Genomic DNA, 24,172 nt, shown 5'->3' with positions numbered 1-24,172 from the left:
CGGAGATTATATACAGAGCTGCGTGTTGAATATTTTTAAGCAAAATTATTGAATTATTTTAAGCAAAAAACCAACCTCAATGCAACCAGAGAATATAATTTTTAACCGGTTGCATAAAGATCAAAAAATGTTTTGATCGCTCGCATACAAAGGTTGATGCCCCATACTGTCAGTCGATTGTTAATTATCTGATAAATCTGAGTATAAAAATCATCTTCGTCATTTTAATCAATTCGTAATAGGCGTTTTTTTTTTCCTTAGGGTTTAGGGCAATCGATATGTCCATTTTCATGATAGTGGATGATGGTTGCTTATGTTTGATTGATATATGAGGAGACTTTATGCAGTTGATAGCCAGATTTCTCTTTGAATAACATCAGCCAGTATCTATATCCTACGGGTTGGAATACAAAATTCTCTACTAATATTATATATATATATATATATATATATATATATATATATATATATATATATATATATACATGCATCAATTTATAAATATGTATATGTATATGTGTGTTTGTATGTGTAAAAATGGAATATATATCTATATCTATATATATATATATATATATATATATATATATATATATATATATATATATATATATATATATATATATATATATATATATATATATATATATATATATATATATATATATATACATATATATATGCATCAATATGTAAATGTGTATATACATATTTGTATATTTATATATAGGGCCTAAATACATATGTGTGTGCCTGCGTGTTTGTGTGGGGCGTGGACGTGGGTGTGTGTGGGTGTCTATGTGTGTGTATGTGTGTGTATATAAACAGTATTATATTGCAAGGATCATGTTTAACCGTTGAGTCGAAATGACTGAAAATATCTACAACTAGACTCTCACGCATTTGTCCTTTCTCCCCCACCCCCCCCACACGCGTGCTGCTCTTGCGACACACACACCCAGCTAAGCGTGTTCCCAACACATTTTTCAACAATCTCTGACCAGGTTTACTCTCTAACACTCACAAGCTGTCCTTTTCACCCTCACAGACGTCAAAGGAAAAATCTTTTTTTTTTCATTCTACTAAAAAAATCGTAACTGAGAAAGCTAAGCCATAAATGACAGGAGATGAGGTTGATGTCGGGAGATAAAATTAATTAAATCACCCCCACCCTCCACCCCACATACGCCATTACTACCCCATAGGTTTTGAAACCGTAGTGAGGTCGGTGCGACAGTAATATCGAAACACACGTTCATCTAAATGTAATAATTATTTTTTTTATTCGATAAAGTTATAAAGTTATACATTTATTTTTTTACTTGCGTTGATATTGAAGTTTGTTTTTAACACTTTTCAGTAGGTTATTTTTTTTACCGGTTTTTAGTTCGTACGAACTCCCGAGATCTACACGAGAATTCGCGAGTGTTGTATAGATAAGGTGAGAAATGGTGAATTTCTTCTGAAGCTATGCACCGTGTGAGATAAATGTCAGTATGATGAACACAGCAGTATTTGACGTCCATTGCAAGGTTTGGTGTAGGTAGCTTATAAAACCGATCGTATGAAACAATGTATTGGATAACGCACCTCTGTTCACAAAAATGTCCATTCACTACAAATCGGAAATGACTTTTGTGCTATTTTCACTTGACAAAAAGTTTTTTAACGTGGACTAAAAAAACGAAAAAATCCTTATTAGTTTGGGCAAAATACAATTATATTGTTATATTGTTGGTTTACCAAAAGAAAGTAAATATATTTATAGCTATGGCTGAATTACGACTGTTTATTTGGCTGCTTGTTTTCGCACATGTTTTCAGTGCAGTACATTCTAATGACGGTAAGTAGGTTTAGTCATTACTTTTTTTTTTTTAATTTACCCTCAAACAGAAATTCTTGTGAATACGGTATTTAAAAAATAAAAAAACACGTTTTAATAACAAGCACTAACATAATTTAGCCCTCAAAAGAAGAAAACAAATGATTTTCTTAAAATGTAAGGTAATGCACCAGTATGTGATTATGGATCACTTATAATATTAAGTGACTTCCGATAGCCGGAAGTTGTACTTTATTTCTGGCTTACTTAAATACCAAATAACTTGAGTAGGCTACTGTTTTGGTTAACTAGGCGAAATTTAATACTTAGCTGTATGATCTTATTCGATATTTTCTGTCAAATTGTGAACTATTTCCGGTGACCGGAAGTAGTATTTTATGCAATTTCCGATTTCTCAAAAAATATAATCAATGTTTCCTACAGAAGTTACAAATTTCCCGCTCAATTTTACTCACAGTGTTTGTGTTTATTATGTTCGCAATTGTTTCTTCGATACAATTCTATTCTGTTTAAAAAATGCAGATATAAAAAAAACCTAATAAAAATGTCACTATAACCTTGGAAGTACAACCCCCCCCCCCCCCCACGCCTCTCTTTTGTTATAAAAGAATATACGATAAAGTTCAAGGGAGATAAATTCCCCTTATTTTCTATCTAACGTGATTATTGTGTATTAGTATATACAATGGGATTTCGGCAGCGTGATATTCACTTCATGTACGTAGTTTTTGTTGAGAAAATTTTAGGCAACTTTTTTTTCTCTCACGAAACTGATAACTCTAGACTCCCCAGATGGGCGTAAAATGGGGACATCATCTGGTATATGGATGTTACATCCAAACGTTTGAACTAAACTACATTGATCATGTCGTATCTGCTACATTGGCATGTACACACATGAACAGAAAAATAATAGCTCTCTATAGGTTTTAAAGCTAAAGCATTCGCGATTAAAGGGAAGCTACTAGGTTGCAAATAAATGCTGTATTCCATCTAAAGTTGTTCCATCGGATCATGAAGGTTTAAATGGAAGAATGAGTCGCTGGTCGACTATTTTCAGAGGCGTAGCGAGGGGGGGGGGGGGGGGGGGGGGGACATATGTACCCGGGCGCCGACCTTAGGGGGGCGCCAAATTGAAAGTTTGAGGGGGTGCAAATGAAAAGTTCGAGCGGGGGGTGCAAATCGAAAGTTTGAGGGGGTGGGTGCAAATGAAAAGTTCGAGGGGGTGGGTGCAAATCGAAAGTTTGTCCCCGGGCGCCGGGAAGGGTCGCTACGCCTCTGACTATTTTAACTCCTTTTAATAACCAAATAAAAGTAAGGTCGTCATAATATGAGAATTAAGAAAAACATAGTTTTTAAGGATACTTGTAGCCTTAAGATTTTAGTCTAGTTCAGTGGTTTTTAAACTGAGTTTCATCAAACCCCAGGGTTTTGGCGAGTCTCAGGGATTCGACGTAGGTCAAGACGCACACCCGACTCACATAATTTACAAATGGATTTTGTCAGTGCGGACGATAGAACTATTAAGAAAAGTTGGGTGAATGCGCTTATGAAACTGGTGGAGTTCGATACCTTATTAAAAGGTTAAGAAACACTGGTTTAGTTAAATAATCAAACCAAAATAGAAGCATACATTGTACTAAATAAAAACGGGATTTATTTTATTTTTCATTTTTCGATAAAATAACTATTCTTGATTTGTTTGTTTTGATTTTTTTGTTTAAATTATAAATCGATTTTAAATATACGTTTGTAAAGTTAAATTGATTAAAAATAGAAGAAGAAACAGAATAAAATTATAGATATAAAAAGTAAATAAAATAATTGATTTTAAAAAGAGGGGGGATGATTTAAAAGTATATGCCATAAAACGAACGTATATCACCATAACACTGTACTATAACTGAAACGTTATTCAAACAGTGTTATAAAATGTGTAAATAAAAACAAGACAAATATCCAAAAAATACTACCATAACGTATCTAATAAAAAGGGAGATAATTAAACTTGAGTCGCATACCTAAACGATGGGAGATCACTCTTCACTGCAAAAATGTTTATCTCAACGCCCTAGCTATGACCATGTCGATGGTGGAGAACCGCAGACAAAGACAGTCCTGGTTCGTGTTGGCCTCTACCCACGCTGGCATGGCCACGGGCAGCTTCAGGGGTCGGCCGTACGCTCTACTCAGGAAGAAAGCGGAAGTAAGTCATTATCTCATGGTACTTTGAAGTAAACATAGACATCGTAAATTCGAAGGATGCTTTGGTAATTATAAATAAACATAGGCAGGGTATATCCAAGGATGCTTTAGTAATTATAAATAAACATTGGCGGGGCATATCCGAGGTTGTCTTGGTAATTATAAGTAAACATCAGCAGGATGTATCCGAGGATGTTCTTTCTTGTTGATGTACTATATCCTATACCTTGGCTCCGACCCTGGTCCTAAACCTGGTCTTACAGATGGGTCTACGACAAATTGCCGAAAAACACTTGCCCGAAGGCCGATTTCCCCAATGGAAACTTGCCCGAATGGGACAAATGCACGAAACCCACTTGGCCATAGGCTGTTTACCCGAAAATATTAACATTGTGTATTACCTAATAGTCATTCTTAATTAATCTAAATTAATAAGGCAAATTATACCCACTGCATCTGTCTCATTAACTGTACCCCCTCTTTCCTACCCCCCCCCCCCCACAGTGGTGTTTCAACTGCACCAGTTACAGGTACCGGAGTATTGATGGCAGCTGCAACAACTTCAGGAACCTGGGTGCTTCATTCACAGCTGTCCCTACGTGGCTTCCCCCTGCCTACTCTGACGGTACGATTTTTTTTTAGTCGCGCAATGCAATACTTTTAAAATCAATAAACATAGTGTTTGTTGTCCTTTGAATAGGGCTTATAAGTAAATCACTAACTTTTCATTCTCGTTCTTGTCAGCTAGTATTTTTTTTTTAAACAAATGTGAATATTTTTAAAATAACATTGTGTTTGTTGGCCTTTGTATAGGATGTGTAAATGTAAGTAGATCACCAACTTCTCGTTTTCTTACTTGACAGCTAGTATTTTTCAAAGCAAATGCGAATATTTTTTATTAAATCGGTAAAACAAATACTGGAAAAGTTACGCTATTGTTAGTTATTTAAAATCGTGAACACATATTATAATAAATTACAAATCGTAGGCTAGTTTAAAGAAAAATATAGCATACGTTAATTTCTGGTTATTTTAAACCAACGCACAGTTTGTAGCTATTTATTCGAATCTGTATCATGTACTTAATCTGATTCTATTATTAGTAAAATAAATTGTATCATTGTTGCATTTTAAGCACTCTGCGTAAGTTAAAGTCTTAAAGAAAGGTCTAGAAACAAATTTTGTCATCACTGGAAATCATGTTCAAACTATTTAATTAAGTTAGAAAATCTATATCTCTCCCTGGCTAATAAGATTTCGAATTTTAACCGAGAGAGACCGAGACTTACAAGCCCTATTACGTATGTGAACGTCACTTTCATAAACTTAAAACACTGAAGAAGCCTATGCTAAGAATATGTTGTATTGATTATACTACATTTCAATATCTCAGGAGAAGATAGCCCGCGTCAGTTTGGTAAGGATGGCCTTCCCTTACCCAGTGCACGAAACGTCAGCAATGTGGCTCACCCATCCATCATAAAGCTGACCAACTACACACTGATGGTCATGCAATGGGGGCAGTACATCATACATGATCTTTCTGCCATACCTATAGCAACAGGTAGGTCATGAATCGGGGGGGAGGGGGGCAGGTCATACATAACTAGCAACAGGTAGGTCATGCAATGGGGGCAGTACATCATACATGACCTGTCGGCCATACCTATAGCCACTGGTAGGTCATGAATCTGGGGGGGCAGAAGGTCATACATAACTAGCAACAGGTAGGTCATAAGTGGGGGTCAGAAGGTCATACATGACCTTTCGGCCATACCTATAGCAACAGGTAGGTCATGAATCGGGGTCAGAAGGTCACATTTGACCAGTCTGTCATATCTACAGTAACAGATAGGTCATGAATCGGGGAGGGGGGATGGCAGAAGGTCATACATAACTAGCAACAGGTAGGTCACAAGTCGGGTCAGAAGGTCATACATGACCTGTCTGAATACCTACAACAACAGGTAGGTCATGAATGGTGTCAGAAGGTCATTCATGACCTGTGGGACATGCCCATAGCAAAAGGTAGGTCATGAGTTGGGGTCAGAAGGTCATACATGACCTTGCTGTCACATATATAGCAACAGGTGGGTCATACAATGGGGGCGGTACAACATACATGACCAGTCTGGCATTCCTATAGTAGGTCATGCATGGGCCAGTACATAATACAAGACCTACAGCAACAGGTAGGTCATGAATTGGGGTCAGAAGGTTAAATATGACCTGTTGGCCATTTCCATAGCAACAGGTAGATCTTGCAGTACATAACACATGTCGCCCATACCTATTGCAAACGGTAGGTCATGAAATTGGGTCACTAGGTCACATGACCTAAAAACCGTATGTATATATATATATATATATATATATATATATATATATATATATATATATATATATATATATATATATAAAGGTGCTATTAGCGTTGAATTCATTTATTTTTCGTTTACTATTTGACAGAAATCGACAGCGCTATAAAATGTTGTGGACCAAACGGTGGCTATCCACCATTTATTACAAACAGGTAGGTTTGTAGTGTTTGTACTTCTTTTATTACAAACAGTTAGTTTTGTAGGGTTTTACGTGTTTAATTACAAATACGTAGGTTTTAGGGTTTTACTTGTAAATATGCGGGTTTCATGAGGGGACTTCTGTATACATTGGCCCCTCTATTTTTCCCGTTGTGAGTTTAAAGAAAGTTTGGTCCTTCTATTCTTACCTTTGACATGTAGATATATAAGTAGGCGTATGTAAGTTTCCTGAAAGTGGTTGTGTATATGTATGAGCAATGTATTCTTACCTCTGACATGTAGATATATAAGTATGTGAGTTTAATGAAAGGGTTTGTGTATACGTCTGGCCAATTTATTCTTACTTCTGACATGTAGATATATAAGTATGTGAGTTTAATGAAAAGGTTTGTGTATACGTCTGGCCCCTTTATTCTTACCTCTGACATGTAGGCCGTTAAGTATGTGAGTTTAATGAAAAGGTTTGTGTATACGTCTGGCCCCTTTATTCTTACCTCTGACATGTAGGCCTTTAAGTATGTGAGTTTAATGAAAGGGTTTGTGTATACGTCTGGCCCCTTTATTCTTACTTCTGACATGTAGGCCTTTAAGTATGTGAGTTTAATGAAAGGGTTTGTGTATACGTCTGGCCCCTTTATTCTTACCTCTGACATGTAGACCTTTAAGTATGTGAGTTTAATGCAAGGGTTTGTGTATACGTCTGGCCCCTTTATTCTTACCTCTGACATGTAGGCCTTTAAGTATGTGAGTTTAATGAAAGGGTTTGTGTATACGTCTGGCCCCTTTATTCTTACCTCTGACATGTAGGCCTTTAAGTATGTGAGTTTAATGAAAGGGTTTGTGTATACGTCTGGCCCCTTTATTCTTACCTCTGACATGTAGGCCTTTAAGTATGTGAGTTTAATGAAAGGGTTTGTGTATACGTCTGGCCCCTTTATTCTTACCTCTGACATGTAGGCCGTTAAGTATGTGAGTTTAATGAAACTGCTTGTGTTTATGTCTCGTCCCTCTTACCTCTGACATACAGGCCTATTATCTTTTCCACAGGAATTGTTTTCCCATTGAGATCCCAGAGGATGAGCAACATTTCTCTGGCAAATGTTTGGAGTTCGTCCGGTCCATTCAAGCCACCAAAGAGTACGGAGCTAAATTAAGTAAGTGTCGTTTGCTATTTGTGTTGGGTGAAAAGGTAAAGAAGCATTTCAAAATTTACGGTCCATACGGTAGGTGAAGTAGAGCACACCTGTTTCGGTGACCTCGGAAATATGATAGGGATAGTTTGGTCAGCCGTTTTACTCTTTCTAACGTGAGCCGAGTACTCGTCAAAGCTGGGTGGACTCAGCGACGATCTACGGACTCGAGGCGGGGATTGGAACACGAGATTTTCGAGTTAGCAGCCGAACGCTCCATAATTCAATCACACAGTCCTTTTTGTGTTGGGTTGATAGACTACGATAGTCATAAAGAAATAATAAATGAAATGTACCTAACAACATAGTGGTACCATTTACTCAAATATGTTGGTACTATTTTGCTATTGGAAAAGCTACAAGAGTATGAACTATGCTTCCCCATTTACTCAAAGTCATACTCTAGAATCTAGATTCGCAACTTTTAAAACTTACTAGCGTACCCGCCCCCCCCCCCCCCCCCCCCTTCCCGCGCGTTGCCGCGGGGATAGAAGAAAGTTTGACGAAATATATTAGAAGGATTTCACCAACGCGTTACCAATCATATGTTTTAAGACGCGTGACCTTCTTTTCTAAAATTGAGTTATTTAAATGTAAACAATGCCTGCGCTTGGATCATAAATATCGGGACACGGGTTTACCTACACTACGCATGAAAACCTTGAGTGTACATTAATCACTCACCGAAATAATATGGTAGAACAAACTTCGGTGACCGCCCATGTGCCAGAGACGTAGAGGCCCGCTCTCAGGAGCCCCCACCCCCCCCCCCTCCCCCGATTACACTACTGCATGGGCGTACGACCCCTGGCTCCTTAAAATAGCATCCTGTTAACAATGATGCAGATTGCGTCATCCACTAAAGTGACACAAATGAACAGGATTTGTTATTTAACACGTAAAAAATTTATTTGACGCGTTTTGAACATCAGTGTGACTGATGCAATATATTAGCGTTACTAATGGTCTATTCTTAGATGCTCGATCTCAATTTCTGTTTGGATTATCTAAAAATAGATGCTAATTGCATCGCAAAGTGACGCAACTGTTTGGATTTTTTTACGGACAAAAAGAAACATCCCGGTTAATAATCTAACCTTGGCTAATTTTTCTAATAATTAAAATAAAACGTATTACAGCCCATGTGAGCCTTTGGGGGCCAAAGCAGACATTTTTATTTAATCGCACCCTACCAGTGCGCCAGAGGACACGCCTGATTCAATTTAGTAATCGTTTGTAACGCCCCATAGCGAAATTAAAAATGATTTTTTAATGAACCCTTCCTTAGAGTTGTTTTAACTCCCAAAAATTTCATGCCTATCGGATGAACGGTGTCATTGCATTTCACTTTTATTATTTTTATATACCAAATATAGAGGAAAATCGCACCCTCCCGTGGCGCCGCCCTTGCGAAATTAAGAATTATTTTTTAACAGAACACTTCCCTAGAGTGTTCTAATCAACTCCCTAAAGTCTTATGGCTATCGGGTGAACGCTGTCAAACCAAAATCGACTTTTATTTTTATATATCGTATATAGAGAAAAAACAAATCGCGCCCTACCGGGGCGCCACCCCTGCGAATTTGAAAATGTTTTTAGCGCAGAAACCTCCCCAGGAATATTCTCAACATCTTCCCAAAGTTTCATGGCGATCGTGTCAACGGTGTCACGGCAATTCACTTTTATTATTTTTATATACGGTATATAGAGAAAAAACGCACACTCCCGTGGCGCCGCCCTTGTGAAATTATACATGATTTTTTTTAAAGAACCCTTCCTTAAAGTGTTCTTATGAACTCACCAAAGTTTGATAGCGATCAGATGAATGGTGTCAAATAAAAATCGACTTTTACTTTTATATACCGTATATAGAGAAAAACAAATCGCGCCCTGCCGGGGCGCCACCCTTGCGAATTTGAAATATTTTTTTTCGCAGAAACCTTCCCAGGAACATTCTCAACAACTTCCCAAAGTTTCACGGCGATATGATGAGAGGTGTAGTAATGCATAAAGGACAAACAGACATACATTGCTTTTTATATAGATAGATAAGGCAAATTAACTAAAACATAAAATATTACCTCCCTTACATAACAAAGAAAATAAGTTTTTCTAATGTGAAATAAGTTTGACAAATGTGTTTGTAGAAATAAAATGCTAATGGTATTGTTTTAGATCTTATCACTTAAATGTTGGAAATCCAAAACAAAACATAATAGAGTATTCTTTTAAGTCATTAATTGTAAAATTTTATTTAATATTAAGTGAAACACATTAAGAATATACTTTTACATATAATTTAAATTTTCCCTCGCCCTATCAACAGCATTCTCATTCCATAGATTTCCATCCAATTATTTTCTACATAAAAAAAAATTTAAAAATAAATAATTACCACGTTTTAAATCGTCTGTTTGCTGGTAAACGAAGTTTTTCTTTATGGTCTGTTAAGTTGAATGTACAAGCGTAATAGCTTCCGCAATCCGACATACTTTAAGTTCTATCATAGCAACGGTGATAACAGACAGAACAGAATGGCTGCCGAAGTTAAAGAGACAATTAAAAGAATACAGTCACACAGGGGTGTTACTGGGACCATAGGCCTACTTGTCAACAGTGGAGGTATTCCCATTAAAACAACTCTGGACAATTCCACCACTGTGTAATATGCCAGTCTTATTCATAGTTTGACTGCAAGGGCACGCAGCACTGTAAGAGATATACACCCTTCTAATGACATAAAGTTCTAGCGCATTCGTTCCCGTAGGAATGAGATCATGTGCGCACCTGATAAGGAGTTTCTTCTCATAGTCATACAACAAGATGAACAAAGCTAATAGTAGCAACAGAGGATTCATCACATGTTTGTCAAGCTTCCAGTTGAATCTAAAGGTTGAATTTTCCCTTAGACAAGTAGGAATGGAAAACTCATGATTTTACTTAATCCTTAAAAGTGATTTTTTAAATTTTTAATACGTTTTTTTATCAGTCAAGTTTACAAACTATATTTAGTTAATTGTTTCTTTTTGAAACAGATTTTGTTTAAAAATTGTGTATTCTTTAATCTTTCTGATTATGAGTCTGTGAACATCTTATAGTCAATTTTATATTTTTAAAAAAAGATGACAAAATATCTTATCTCAAAGCTATCAAGATACTTGTGATGAATTCTCTAAGTCAAGCCTCTAAGTCGCTTTAATTTTTTTATTTTATTTAAACCTCTATTATACTGTGTACATAAACTTTTAGCATTATTTAAACTGCATTAAACCAAATATTGTAGCTAACTTGTGAGCATGCTTGGTTGTCTGATAAAATGTTTATAATATTTACAACTTATCGTTGATGTTTTCCATCTTTCAAAGAGATTTAATTTTAATTAAACTTTGTAAAAAAAAAGGTTCACAACTTTGCTATAAGTGTGATTTGTTCTATAAAAATATTTTAAGAACAATTTTTATTAATTTTTTAAATTTGTATTCTGCATGCACAATCTTAGATTTTAATAAATGTTTCCTCATATAAAAAAACTTACTACGTTTTAAACAATTAAAATAGTAAAAATAAATTTTTTGATGGTTTTACATAGCATCAAAGACATGGACATCAATTGCATATATAGTAATTAAATAGAGAAAACAAAATGGCATAAGAACTGAACTAAAATAAGGTGTGCAAACTAGGTTTCTCTTGACTGCTTAGTTTAGTGTGGTCGGGCAGATGGGTCGGGAAATTTGATGGTGAACGTACCCACGTTTTTTGTCAGTCATTTCAAGAATCTGCACAGCTCGAGGAAGCACAAAAGAAAAATTTATTTTCTACTTTTTAGTCCACAAGAAAAACGTGGTTTTTTAAAAAGTTTTTTTTAAGTATTTTATTTTCTAACGGCTCCCAGAAGAGAATTATATATTTAGATAGAGTGACCTATTTCTAACAAAGGACCTAGGCAACAGATAATTTATGAACTAATATAATGCCCTATTTTTATTTAAGGACCCAGGCAACAGATAAACGTCATTACCTCCTTCATGGATGCTTCTATGGTGTACGGATCTATTTATAATCAGTCGATGGCGCTCAGAGAGGGAGGTAACTCAATAAATTTGTGTAGTATAAAGAACAGTTTTAGTTATCTGTTCCTACTCAATAGATTTGTGCTGTGGATTAGACAGTTGTAGTTATACTTCCTGCTTTGTGCAATTTCTGAAATTATTTATTAAATGTGGAATCTTCAAGTAGAAGTTTTGCCAAATATGAAAAAATGTAAAACTTCTAATTAGAATATAATTAATAATAAATTAACAATTTTTGTGTTTATTAATTTAAAAGGCTTTATTTCGTTTATTTATTTTTTATAACACCTAACTAAGGCGAATGTCATAAATGTACTTGATTGTATTGCTAAGGTTATCTTATGAAGACAACAGGTGGAAACTTCCTACCCCAATCACCAGTACAAAACTGCATCAAAAAACCAAACTCCAGTGACTTCTGTCAGCTAGCAGGTGAGGGTCATTTTCTTAAGTCGTAAAACGCGGAATGAACTATGGTCAGTTTGTAAGATGCCTTGATCATTAAGTGGACGTACTTTAAACAGCAACCTGTTAAAACAATGTGTTCACAAGCACAACTTTTCATTTTAAAATAGTCACAAGAATGTTTTTTTTTAAACTTAAACAATCAAACTTGACGTTTGCGTGTAGTAAATGTTAATGGTGTATGGAAATGAAAAGTGATGGGTAATAAAGATAGTGTTGTTGAAATACATACACATATACATATAAAATACACCAAAGGAGGGGGGGGATTTTTTGAATCTACAGACATCCCAGAAAAGGTTTTGCCACCGTCTTATATTGACTTGATTTAATTAATCGTCTTTACTCTTTGTGGAGCATAGGGCTTCAACCATAACCTTCCATTTTGTCCTGTCCACGGCTGTTAATTTTGCAACCTTCCAAGACATCTTTGCTGTCTGTAGTTCTTCGTGAAGACTCCGCCTGCAGGTCTGTCTTGGGCGCCCTCTCTTAAACTTTCCCTGGGGGTTCCACTCAAAGGCCTGGCGTGTCACTTTAGAGGGAGCCTTTTGCAGTGTGTGCCCCACCCAGCGCCACTTTCTCCTTCTTGATTGCACTGTCATTCGCTCCTGCCTTGTCATTATTCATGTCTGTGAGTGCTAGACCGTTTACATGCTCAAGTGTTTAAGTAGATATTACTTCAGCCTTACACTTTCAGTGAAGGACCATTCACATACTCAACTGTTTAAGTAGATATTAGTTTAGCCCTACACTGTGAGTGCTAGACCGTTTACATGCTCAAGTGTTTAAGTAGATATTACTTCAGCCTTACACTTTCAGTGAAGGACCATTCACATACTCAACTGTTTAAGTAGATATTAGTTTAGCCCTACACTGCGAGTGATAGACCGTTCACATACTCAACAGTTTAAGTAGATATTACTTCAGCCCTACACTTTCAGTGAAGGACCGTTCACATACTCAACTGTTTAAGTAGATATTAGTTTAGCCCTACACTGCGAGTGATAGACCGTTCACATACTCAACTGTTTAAGTAAATATTACTTCAGCCCTACACTTTCAGTGAAGGACCGTTCACATACTCAACTGTTTAAGTAGATATTACTCCAGCCTTATACTTTGAGTGAGGGACCGTTCACATACTCAACTGTTTAAGTAGATATTACTCCAGCCTTATACTTTGAGTGAGGGACCGTTCACTTACTTCACTGTTTAAGTAGATATTAGTTTAGCCCTACACTTTGAATGAGGGACCGTTCACATACTCAACTGTTTAAGTAGATATTACTTTAGCCCTACACTTTGAATGAGGGAACGTTTACATACTCCTATTTTAAGTAGACATTAGTTCAGCCCTACACTGTGAGTGATAGACCGTTCACATTCTCAACTGTTTTAAGTAGATATTAGTTTAGCCCAACACTTTGAATGAGGGACCGTTCACATACTCAACTGTTTAAGTATATATTACTTTAGCACTACTCTGTGAGTGATGTACCACTCCCCCTCTGCTCACCAGGGGACACACGTGTCAACGAACAGCCCGGCCTAGGGGTGCTACACACTCTCTTTATACGTGAGCACAACAGGATCGCCAAAATACTCCGGACACTCAGACCCAAAGACAAGGACGAGAGTATCTTCCAGCTGACCAGAAAAATCATCATAGGTGAGCGTCTTTCTGTTGTTGAAGGGAATTGTTTGTCACATCACTCTAGTTGGGTTAAAGGTCGCCAATAGCGGTTATCTTGTCTTAACTACTACTTTTTTTTTTAAATAATATGTTGTTTTTAAAAACGACCAATGTGAAAAGAAGGCGTTTCTACTGGTGTTACTGTTTTTAAATATAGTTTAATAAATAAATCCTAACAAGCTGTCATGTATGTAATTATTTTTATAAATAACATATATATATATGTATGTATATATATATGTATATATATATATATATATATATATATATATATATATATCTTAGGCATATATGTATATATATATATATATATTATATAAATATATATATATATAGGCCTATATATATATATATATATATATATATATATATATATATATATAGGCCTATATATATATATATATATATATATATATATATATATATATATATATATATATATATATATATATATATATATATATATATATATATATATATATATACATCTACCAGCCATGCATCAGTTGATAAACTACAACGAATATTTGCCCATCATCCTCGGCAAGGAGGCGGTGTCACGTATGGGTCTACTGTCCAGGGAAGGCCGGACCTTCTACAACCCCAGCATTAACCCTGCTGTCGCTAATGAGTTTTCTACTGCAGCCTTCAGGTAACATGGATTATGTTAATAACATGGATTACATGGATAACATGGATTACCTGGATGACATGGATGACATGGATTATAATTTTATTTGATTTGATGATGGGAGTCTTAGGTCAAAACGGATTGTAAATATTGTTTTATTGTGTTGATGTTGGCCAAATGTTTTATATGGGTATAGTGTAGTTGTTATCTACCTTTTATTGGCTTTATGGATTAAGGTATTTAAATTAAGTTCTGAGTAGCCAAATATTTCTCTCTTAATTTTTAGTCAAGTCAATTTAAGTGAAGTAAAATACGGATAACCAATTTTGTCGTAGGTTGTAACATTTTGCCTCCCCCATCCCCTATGTATTCTCATTTGTGTGTGTGTGTGTGAATGTGTGTATGAGTGTGTATGTGTGTACGTGTGTGTGAGAGAGAATGTGTGAGTGTGTTTGTGTGGGGGGAGGGGTTGGGTGTGTGTGTGACTTAAAATTCTTAACTCTATTTAATTTACAAACATTCAAAATGCTTTCCGTCCTTAGTCAAATAAAGCACGTTTTACAAAAACCCAAAACCTCAATCATCATGAATTCATTATCTTCTTTCATATGTATTACTAAATCGTATGTATCTCGTGGTTTTTTTTAAGGTTTGGGCATTCAACTATTCCACAAAGTCTATGTATAGGTGAGAAGATCAAAAGACTGAAAGATCTATTGCATTCGTAAGTGTTCATTCATCCGTACCTCTGTCAAATAATTGTCTACTTTAGTCTTATTATATTATTGTATCCGCGTGATGACACGTAAAAACTATAATTTCTTCAAATGTGAACGGTTTAAAATACGTATTTTTCATCAATAGATGTTTTAAAATCGACCTGTTTAAAAAAAAAAAAAAAGAATGTTTTAAAATTTGAATATTATAAATTTTTACTGTTTTCACTTTCAAATATTTTTAATCTATTTAAAATTTATTTTAATGTATTAAATGAGAGCATTTAAAAATGAAATTGTTTAAAAATTCGAATGTTATACATCATTAATGTTTTTAAAGATGTTAATTTTTAAAACGTATGTCTAAAATGTGAAAGTTTTTAAATGTTAAGTTTTAAATCGAATTGATCTAAAATGTGAATGTTTAAAATGTTTAAAACCATAATCGCCAAGTCTAAAATGTGAACAATTAAATAATTAAATATTAGTTTTTAAATGTTAATGTTCTCAATATTTTCTCACTCACCCTCTCACGTGCATAGACCCACTGAGTGCCTGGTACACTACGACGAGTTGCTGGCTGACCTCTGTGGGGTCGTGGACGAGAGTGTCAGACAACCGCTGAAACAGAGTGACCGCAACTTTGGTAGGTGAAGCAGAGTGACCGCAACTTTGGTAGGTGAAGCAGAGTGACCGCAACTTTGGTAGGTGAAGCAGAGTGACCGCAACTTTGGTAGGTGAAGCAGAGTGGCCGCAACTTTGGTAGGTGAAGCAGAGTGACCGCAAACTTTGGTAGGTGAAGCAGAGTGACCGCAACTTTGGTAGGTGAAGCAGAGTGACCGCAACTTTGGTAGGTGAAGCAGAGTGACCGCAACTTTGGTAGGTGAAGCAGAGTGACCGCAACTTTGGTAGGTGAAGCAGAGTGACCGCAACTTTGGTAGGTGAAGCAGAGTGACCGCAACGTTGGTAGGTGAAGCAGAGTGACCCCAATTTTGGTAGGAGGCTGGTTGCATGGGATACACACACAGCACATACTGCACATTATGGTTTACTCATCACATATTTACATCGTATTTCACTCACCGTGGTTCACATATCGTAATTCAAACATCATATTGTATACATCATATTTCACTCACCGTGGTTCACATATCGTAATTCAAACATCATATTGTATACATCATATTTCACCCAACGTGGCTCACATATCGTAATATAATGCAAACATCATTTTGTATATATCATATTTCACATATCGTGCTTTACACATCATATTTCACATATTGGTCTACCCACACGCCATGCTTTGATAGTCTTATTTCACACATAGTGTTTTACATATCGTAAGTTACAATCCAAATTTCACAGGGGACTTAAAATGTAAAACACATCACACCTCAAACATCAAAACTTATTATTTCCACACGTTAATGTATATATTTGACATTTACAGAATACCATTTTTTACACATCACATTTTACTATTCATCATTCATACTTCACATCAGTTATCATGATTTACATTCACATTATAAATTCCCTCACTTTTTTTTTTTAATTTCATACCTCACCAACATCGCTAATTTCACATTTTATTTAGCCTCAAATTCACGAATAAGCTATACCATACGTCGTTTATATGTCACACTTTCTATCCACCACGCATTGTTTATTTCTCTGCTAATTTATAACTACATTCAACCGAATTTTCCCATTAATTCGCTTTTGTATCTCACCACACATCAAAATATTTCACAATTATATCTCATTATATCTCATTATACATCATAATTTGCTATATTCACAATTTTATCCTATCATACATTGCATAAAAATTGCATTTATATCACATCATACCTTGCTATATTTCACATTTTATATCCCATCATATCTTGCTTTATTTCACACACCCCCACCCCCTTCAACCGCCCAGTGGAGGATGTGACGAAATTCATGTTTCAACCAAAGCGAGGCCCCGGCGAGGGCACAGATCTCGTCTCGTTGAACATCCAACGAGGGCGAGATCACGGACTGGCGCCCTACTCGCAGTACAGGGCGTTTTGCGGTCTGCGCCCTCCGAGCAACTTCTCTGATGTGCAGGTGCTGGGACCAAACAGCATGGACCTGGCCAAGGTCTACAGGTGAGTGGAGATATACCTGGGGTCTTGATCTAACCCAGCTAGTTAACTGAGAATACGATACGTATTTTCTATAGACCATGTAAATATCGACACAATGGACGATAAAATAATAAACTATATGTCTTGGAAAGAATTAGCAATATAGGGAACTGAAAAAAATCGTATATGAGCGCCAAAGGCATGATTAGTAGGTAAAGAAGTCTTTTCCAGATGACAGCTTAAACAGAGGGTTTCTTTAAAAAATATTTCTCGGCACCCGAGGGGGGGGTGAACTTTAAACTTGTGGGAGATTTGAGAGAGAAGAGGCGAACAATGGTCAAAGTAAATATTTTTTACACATTTTCTTTTCTAATTGTGTCCGGTGGGTGCGTGCTTTAAGCGGATGGCGCCGAAGAAATGCTGCTCGGACTAATTAATACTTGAGTATACAATTAGAACAAACACATTCGCATAACAAGCGCCATAATTATAATCAGGGGCGTAGCGAGGGGGAGCGGGAGGTGCGGACCGCACCGGGTGACACCATTTAGGGGGGTGACACCAAGGCAAAAAATAGTAAAATATATAGAGAAAAACTTGAGGGGGGTGCAAATCGAAAATTTGAGGGGGGGGTGCAAATCGAAAACTTGAGGGGTGCAAATCAAAAGTTTGAAAGTTTGTCCCCGGGAAGGGTCGCTACGCCTCTGGGGGGGGGTGACACCATTAAGTGACACCCGACCTCGCTACGCCACTGATTATAATTAAGAAGTTACAGCTTACTTCTATTAGATTTACTATTTAATTTCTTCTATTGTTCTTCTTTTTCACTGATTTTTTATTCAAACTATATGATTTCTATTTGAACAATAATTCTAATTTTAGGTCTGTGCACGACATTGACCTATTTACGGGACTTCTGTATGAGCCAATAGAAACTGGGGACGATGCTAGTGTTGGTCCCACCTTGAAATGTCTCATTGGGATCCAGTTCTTCAACACTAAATTTGGCGACCGCTTTTTCTTCGACACGTACAATCAAAACCTAGGGTTTAATGATGGTAAGAAATTAATTACTCCACATTTAATTAAAATCAGGGATCTAACGATGAGAAGAAACGTATTACAACATATGATAGGGCTAATAATAATTCAAAAGAGATGCACGGGTTTGTAACCGATCTGAAGGATTTAATTTGGCTAGCATTTTTGGCGACTTTCAAGGGTGGTAATTGGTTAGGACTAGGGTTAGTATAATCAGGGGAAAGCAAGCAGTACTACATTGTAGTGAGCTTAATATTTACCAAAGTAAACTACAAACGATAACTCCTAATCTACGTCTAAGGGGAGTTAGTGAATTTATTTACTTGAAAAAAAAAATTGTGTAAATGAATTGAAAATGTTTATTTAAGTATAACTTGTGAAAGTTAACTTTTTTTTTTTATTTTCGAAAAAAAATTCAGTAAACTAAACAATATTTACGTTGCTATTTAACTCAAATTTTTGTTGTTGTTTTATTAGCTCAGTTAAAGTCACTGAGGAAGATGAGGCTGGCTAATGTTATCTGTAGCAACTCAAAGTTGACAAATTTAACAGCAGATGTCTTCAGCTTACCTTCAGAGTAAGTCTTTTTTATTTGGTCCATGGGGGGGGGGGGGGGGGGGCGGGGGATGTAGAGCAGTTAGTGGATACCTTGTGGTAACCTGAGGTATCACCTGAGTTATCACCTGAGTTACCAACCGGAGTTATCACCTGAGGTATCACCTGGATTATCACCTGAGTTATCATCTGGATTACCACCTGAGTTATCACCTGGACTATCATCTGAGGTATCACCTAAGGTTACAACCTGGGTTACCACTTGAGTTACCACCTGAGGTATCACCTGGGTTATCACTTGGGTTACTAGTTGATGAAGAAATGTTCGGTTTTACGTAGGTTACCATTTGATGGAGAAATGTTGGTTTACCACTTGGGTTACCAGTAAAAAAATGTTGGGTTACCAGTAAAACAATGATGGGTTACCACTTGGGTTACCACTAAAAAAAATGGGTTGCCACTTGGGTTACCAGTTGGAGAAGCAATGTTGGGTTACCAAATTACCATCTGTGTAAACCTTGTATCTACATCTATTTTCAGAACAAATCCTGAGATTCCATGTAACCAGATCAAAGAGCAAAACCTGGACCTGACATTATTCGCCTAAATTAGCAGAACTTTTAAAAACTTTGATCAATCTTAAGTTTCAAAACAAATAAATTTTCCTGACTAATATTAAACCACTATTATCGATTCAAGCACTTACATATAAAATGTTGATAATGTTTAGAACTTGCACTGTTATATCGCAGCTCACACTGAAATTTTTAAAAATTTAGCTGGAAAAGAAGTTAATTGAAAATCTATATTTATTCAAACTATACATAATAAATTATTGTTACCAAGTAAAAATAAAGTAGTCTCCGTGTATGTTAATAAAAAACATGTACAATTGTGTACCTGTGTTAATAGATAATCATGAACAGTACAGGATTTTAAAAATATATTGGTCTACTTCGGTGAAAATCTGGAAAAGTTTTACGGATCACAAACAGCTGCGGATTAATTTAGCTTAATCTCTTCTATTGGTAAATAGTCTGAGGTTCTTATAGGAACATGGAGTAATTTACATTTTAGCGTTTTTACATTATAAGCAGAGAAAAGTACTGAAGGATATTAGATATTTGATTTACAGATATCTGTAGTCGGTCCACAATTAGTTATTAACAGACATACTACAGACTTACAACAGACAAACAACAGACAAACAACAGACATACAAAACACATACAACAGACATACAACAGACATACAACAGACATACAACAGACATACAACAGACATACAACAGACATACAACAGACATACAACAGACAAACAACAGACATACAACACACATACAAAAGACATACAACAGACAAACCACAGACATACAACAGACATACATTAGACATAGAAAAGATATACAACAGACATTCAACAGACATACAACAGACATACAACAGACATACAACAGACATACAACAGACATACAAAACACATACAACAGACATACAACAGATTTACAACAGACATACAACAGACATACAACAAGCTTTCAATAAACTCACTAACGGCTGGACAACATACTGTCCAAATGCCCACTAAAAAAAACTCTTTAAACTCCGAAAACGTATATTAGCGCATTTTTCTCTGTGTGCAATTATCTGACTGCGCATTTTTTCAGTCTGCGCAATTTTCAGTGTACACAATTTTTCTCTGTGCGCAAATTTCTGTTTTCCTTGTTACCCTCATGTGATAGATTGTGTCGTGTCTCGTTATCTATGATTTGTTTTTGTTAACTACATCAACAAACCGACCGCTTAATTTCTTGTAATGGGACATAACTCATGTAATAGATTGTAATGGGACATAACTCATGTAATAGATTGTAATGGGACATAAATCATGTAATAGATTGTAATGGGACATAACTCATGTAATAGACTGTGTCCTAACCCGGGTCATGTGATACGTGATGTGACACGTGATGTGGTTCTTAGCCAGCAAGAGATTAATAATACACAAGCGATTATAAAGCAACATTTTGTCTAAAGCACACGCTATTAAGTTTATTAGACATGGGGACTAAGATTGGGAATGGAGTGGAAGGGGGGGGGGGGGGGTTCTGCGTATACCGCGACGATCAATAGGTTTATTTGCAAAACAATTTTTAAGGCTCACAAAATGGGCTATAATTCAATTTTGTTGGGCTATAAAGGTGTAGCTTTACTAAGTAAAGGCTTAGCGAAATACAATCAATATTACCAAAAAAATAAAAGTCTCAGAGAATGCGTCTGCTTCACGTATTAACAAATACAAATCTGAAGTTCACATAATGGTTTAACGCAGTTATTAAACTGTGCAAGAGCATGTTTATATCTTTAATATCAAGTGCAAAAAAAATGTTTTATGAATAAGCAGTAATGAATGAATTTTAAAAATCTAAAAGCAATACTCAAAGCATTAGTCTCTTATCTAAAATAGACAAACAAAATATAACAGAAGTATAGACAGACAGATATACAGACAGACTGACGTAAGGACAGACGGACAGAACGACAGACCGAGCGACTGACCGACCGACAAACATACAGAAAGACAGACAGACAGACAGACGGACGGACTGACGGACGGACGGATGGACGAACTGACTGACGGACGGACGGATGGACGAACAGACAGACAGACAGACAGACAGACGGACGGACGGACGGACGGACAGACGGACAGACAGACAGAAAGACAGAAAGAAAGACAGACAGACGGACGGACGGACAGACAGACAGACAGACAGACAGATAGACAGACAGACAGACAGACAGACAGACAGACAGACAGACAGACAGACAGACAGACAGACAGACAGGCAGACAGACTGGCTGGCTGGCTGGCTGGCTGGCTGGCTGACTGACTGACAGGAAAGACAATATACAAACAAAACAACGTTTGAAATAACGTTCACCATACTAGCATTAATTTCGTTTCGCATTTAACCGGGCTGTCTGTGTTTTATATGGGGTTGTATAATAATAAAACGTGGAGAGTCCAAATCTCATTTGAAGAAACACTTCTGACGAACATTCTCGTTGAACGATGAAGCTACTCGTCTTTATTCTGGTGAGTACAACTTAATGTTCGAATTTTATATTAGACTAGACGTCTTTCCATTTACTTTATAATTCTCCCCAAAATCTGTTCACTACGAAGACTGCCTGGAGAGAGAATTGTCCTTAACCTACTAGCCCTACAGTCGACTCGCCGAAAAGAAACTAGATCTATTCCAGAAATATTTGTTTGATTTATAGGGGTACCAAGTCTATAGAAAGGGTCACAAACTTAAATTTGTCCACCATTTACTTGAAACTAGATAGCTTTCTTTAAGTTGTCACGAATAGAGGGTAATAGGGGCTGGAGTGCCCCCTTACACAAACAAAATGTAATATGTCTCAAGATTTGTTAAAGAAAAAGGCGCAATACGCTAATGTCGATTTGTTTTTATTATTATTACTATTTTATTATTTATTATTTCAAAGAGTACGTGAGATAAAAACGGCTGTTTATTTTTTTATTTCTTTGATATATTGAAACATGGGACGATGCGGTTTACAGGTAGAGCATACGACTACTAACCTAAAAAGTGTCAAGTTCGAATATGGGTTCTTCCGCGTGGAATGTCCCTGAGTCCACCCAGCTCTGGTAGGAAGCTGACTCACGTTAGGGAAAGAAAAGACGGCTCGGCATAGTGCTGACCACACATTCCTTTAATATGGCGAGGTTAAGGAAACAGGTGAACTCTACTTCTCATGTACTATGGACCATCAACTTTGAAAGGGAACATTTTAACATATTGAGATGTTAGAAATACAGCGGTACTAGGCACACAATCGTCAATAGCTGTAATTTAAATTGAGACAACTTTTATTTTATTTTTCGTCTTGATGAATGCGAGGGGGGGGGGTTAAAGCCCACCTAACACCCCCTGCAGACGCCAACGTGTTACAATAACCTTTACTAAACCGTCTACTTTTACTTTCTATTCCAGTTGGCTCTCCTCCCCCAGGCTGCCAATGGCTATGTAGTTCAGAGAACGACTTTCGATTTCTCCTCTACCACTCCGCCGACCACGCCCAAAGGTTTCGACTCCCATTTGTGTGGCGGTTGCCCACCTGGGCAATTCTGCATGAACGTCTACCCCACCTGTATCACAGCGTTCCCGTGCAGTCCTGTTTACATATGCATGTCCAACATCTAAATTACAGACATCAGCAATAAAGAGTCAACGTGTCCAACAGCTAATGTACATGCATGCATCAGCAATAAAAGAAAAAGTTTTTCTAAAATCTCCATACCCAACAACCAAGTTTCTAATGACAGGAAAGTAGAAATCTTTTTAAAATAAAAGTCTAATTCTAAATTTAGTAATGGTGTTAAATTTGAAATATTTTGTTGGTTAGTTTTTTACAATTGCATAGTTATTTTTTGTTCTTCAAGTAAGTCCTATGACTTTCTTTAAAGATGAAAATCGCTGAGTACGACACAAAACGTAAAGTTCACTCAAACGTGACACGCCACGCGCTTGAGTGAAACCCCCAGAGAGTTCCCTATACAGACCTGGAGGCGGAGTCTTCTTGATGAACTGAAGACCGTCTTGGGAGACTGCGAAATCAACCGCTACAGAAAGTGCAAGTAAAAGCAGCTCGGCTTAGTGATGACTACTTTATCCCTTAATATGCAGAGGTCACAAAAACATATGAACGCTACTAGTCCCATAGACCTTTAGGTTGGAAAGGGACCTTTACTTTTACAGAATATAGTGGAAGAAAATGCTTGAGGCCATATTGAGTAAAGTGGACTAAATCAAAGTCAGCAATAACGTACATTAGTTTTTACTAGTGCATGCAACAATTGTAATGGGCAGACAGTTCAAGAAGACTCAGTCTGTAAAACGGCGCCCTCTGTTTTGCCTTCCCTGGGGTTCCACTCAAGCGCCTGGCGTGTCACATGTGAGTGAACATAACGTAAAGTGGCATACTCATCGCAACAACTGTAGGAAGCAGACAGTTCACGATATATTATTGTCTTTACTAGTTAGTAGAACGTCCAGGAGTCCACCCAGCT

The 24,172-nt window shown here is 36.6% G+C and overlaps 1 protein-coding gene across 1 annotated transcript; it reads left to right on the top strand.

Moving 5' to 3' along the window:
* The first annotated feature begins 1,382 nt into the window (after positions 1–1,382).
* Positions 1,383–19,697, top strand: LOC131944887 (peroxidase-like). Its single transcript, XM_059305765.1, has 17 exons — positions 1,383–1,843; positions 3,919–4,049; positions 4,553–4,673; positions 5,442–5,612; positions 5,670–5,726; positions 6,518–6,581; positions 7,636–7,742; positions 11,772–11,867; positions 12,185–12,283; positions 13,836–13,985; positions 14,505–14,661; positions 15,290–15,364; positions 15,899–16,002; positions 17,290–17,497; positions 18,359–18,534; positions 18,995–19,094; positions 19,613–19,697. Exons 1-17 carry the CDS (start codon positions 1,771–1,773, stop codon positions 19,677–19,679), a joined length of 1,956 nt encoding a protein of 651 aa, XP_059161748.1. The 5' UTR covers positions 1,383–1,770; the 3' UTR covers positions 19,680–19,697.
* The last annotated feature ends 4,475 nt before the right edge of the window (positions 19,698–24,172 follow it).

The sequence above is a fragment of the Physella acuta genome, unplaced genomic scaffold (genome assembly GCF_028476545.2).
Source record: "Physella acuta isolate Inbredline_101_S28 unplaced genomic scaffold, ASM2847654v3 ptg000512l, whole genome shotgun sequence".
NCBI classification, from domain to species: domain Eukaryota; kingdom Metazoa; phylum Mollusca; class Gastropoda; family Physidae; genus Physella; species Physella acuta.
Note: the sequence above shows the minus strand (reverse complement) of the source record. Positions and strands in the feature narration are given on the sequence as shown.

Bases quoted from the DNA above. Each gene is read 5' to 3' on its own strand.
- LOC131944887 (XM_059305765.1), top strand. From the start codon at position 1,771: ATGGCTGAATTACGACTGTTTATTTGGCTGCTTGTTTTCGCACATGTT. The intron at 14,662-15,289 runs GTAACATGGATT...GTTTTTTTTAAG, and splicing joins TTTTCTACTGCAGCCTTCAG to GTTTGGGCATTCAACTATTC. The intron at 17,498-18,358 runs GTGAGTGGAGAT...TTCTAATTTTAG, and splicing joins GACCTGGCCAAGGTCTACAG to GTCTGTGCACGACATTGACC.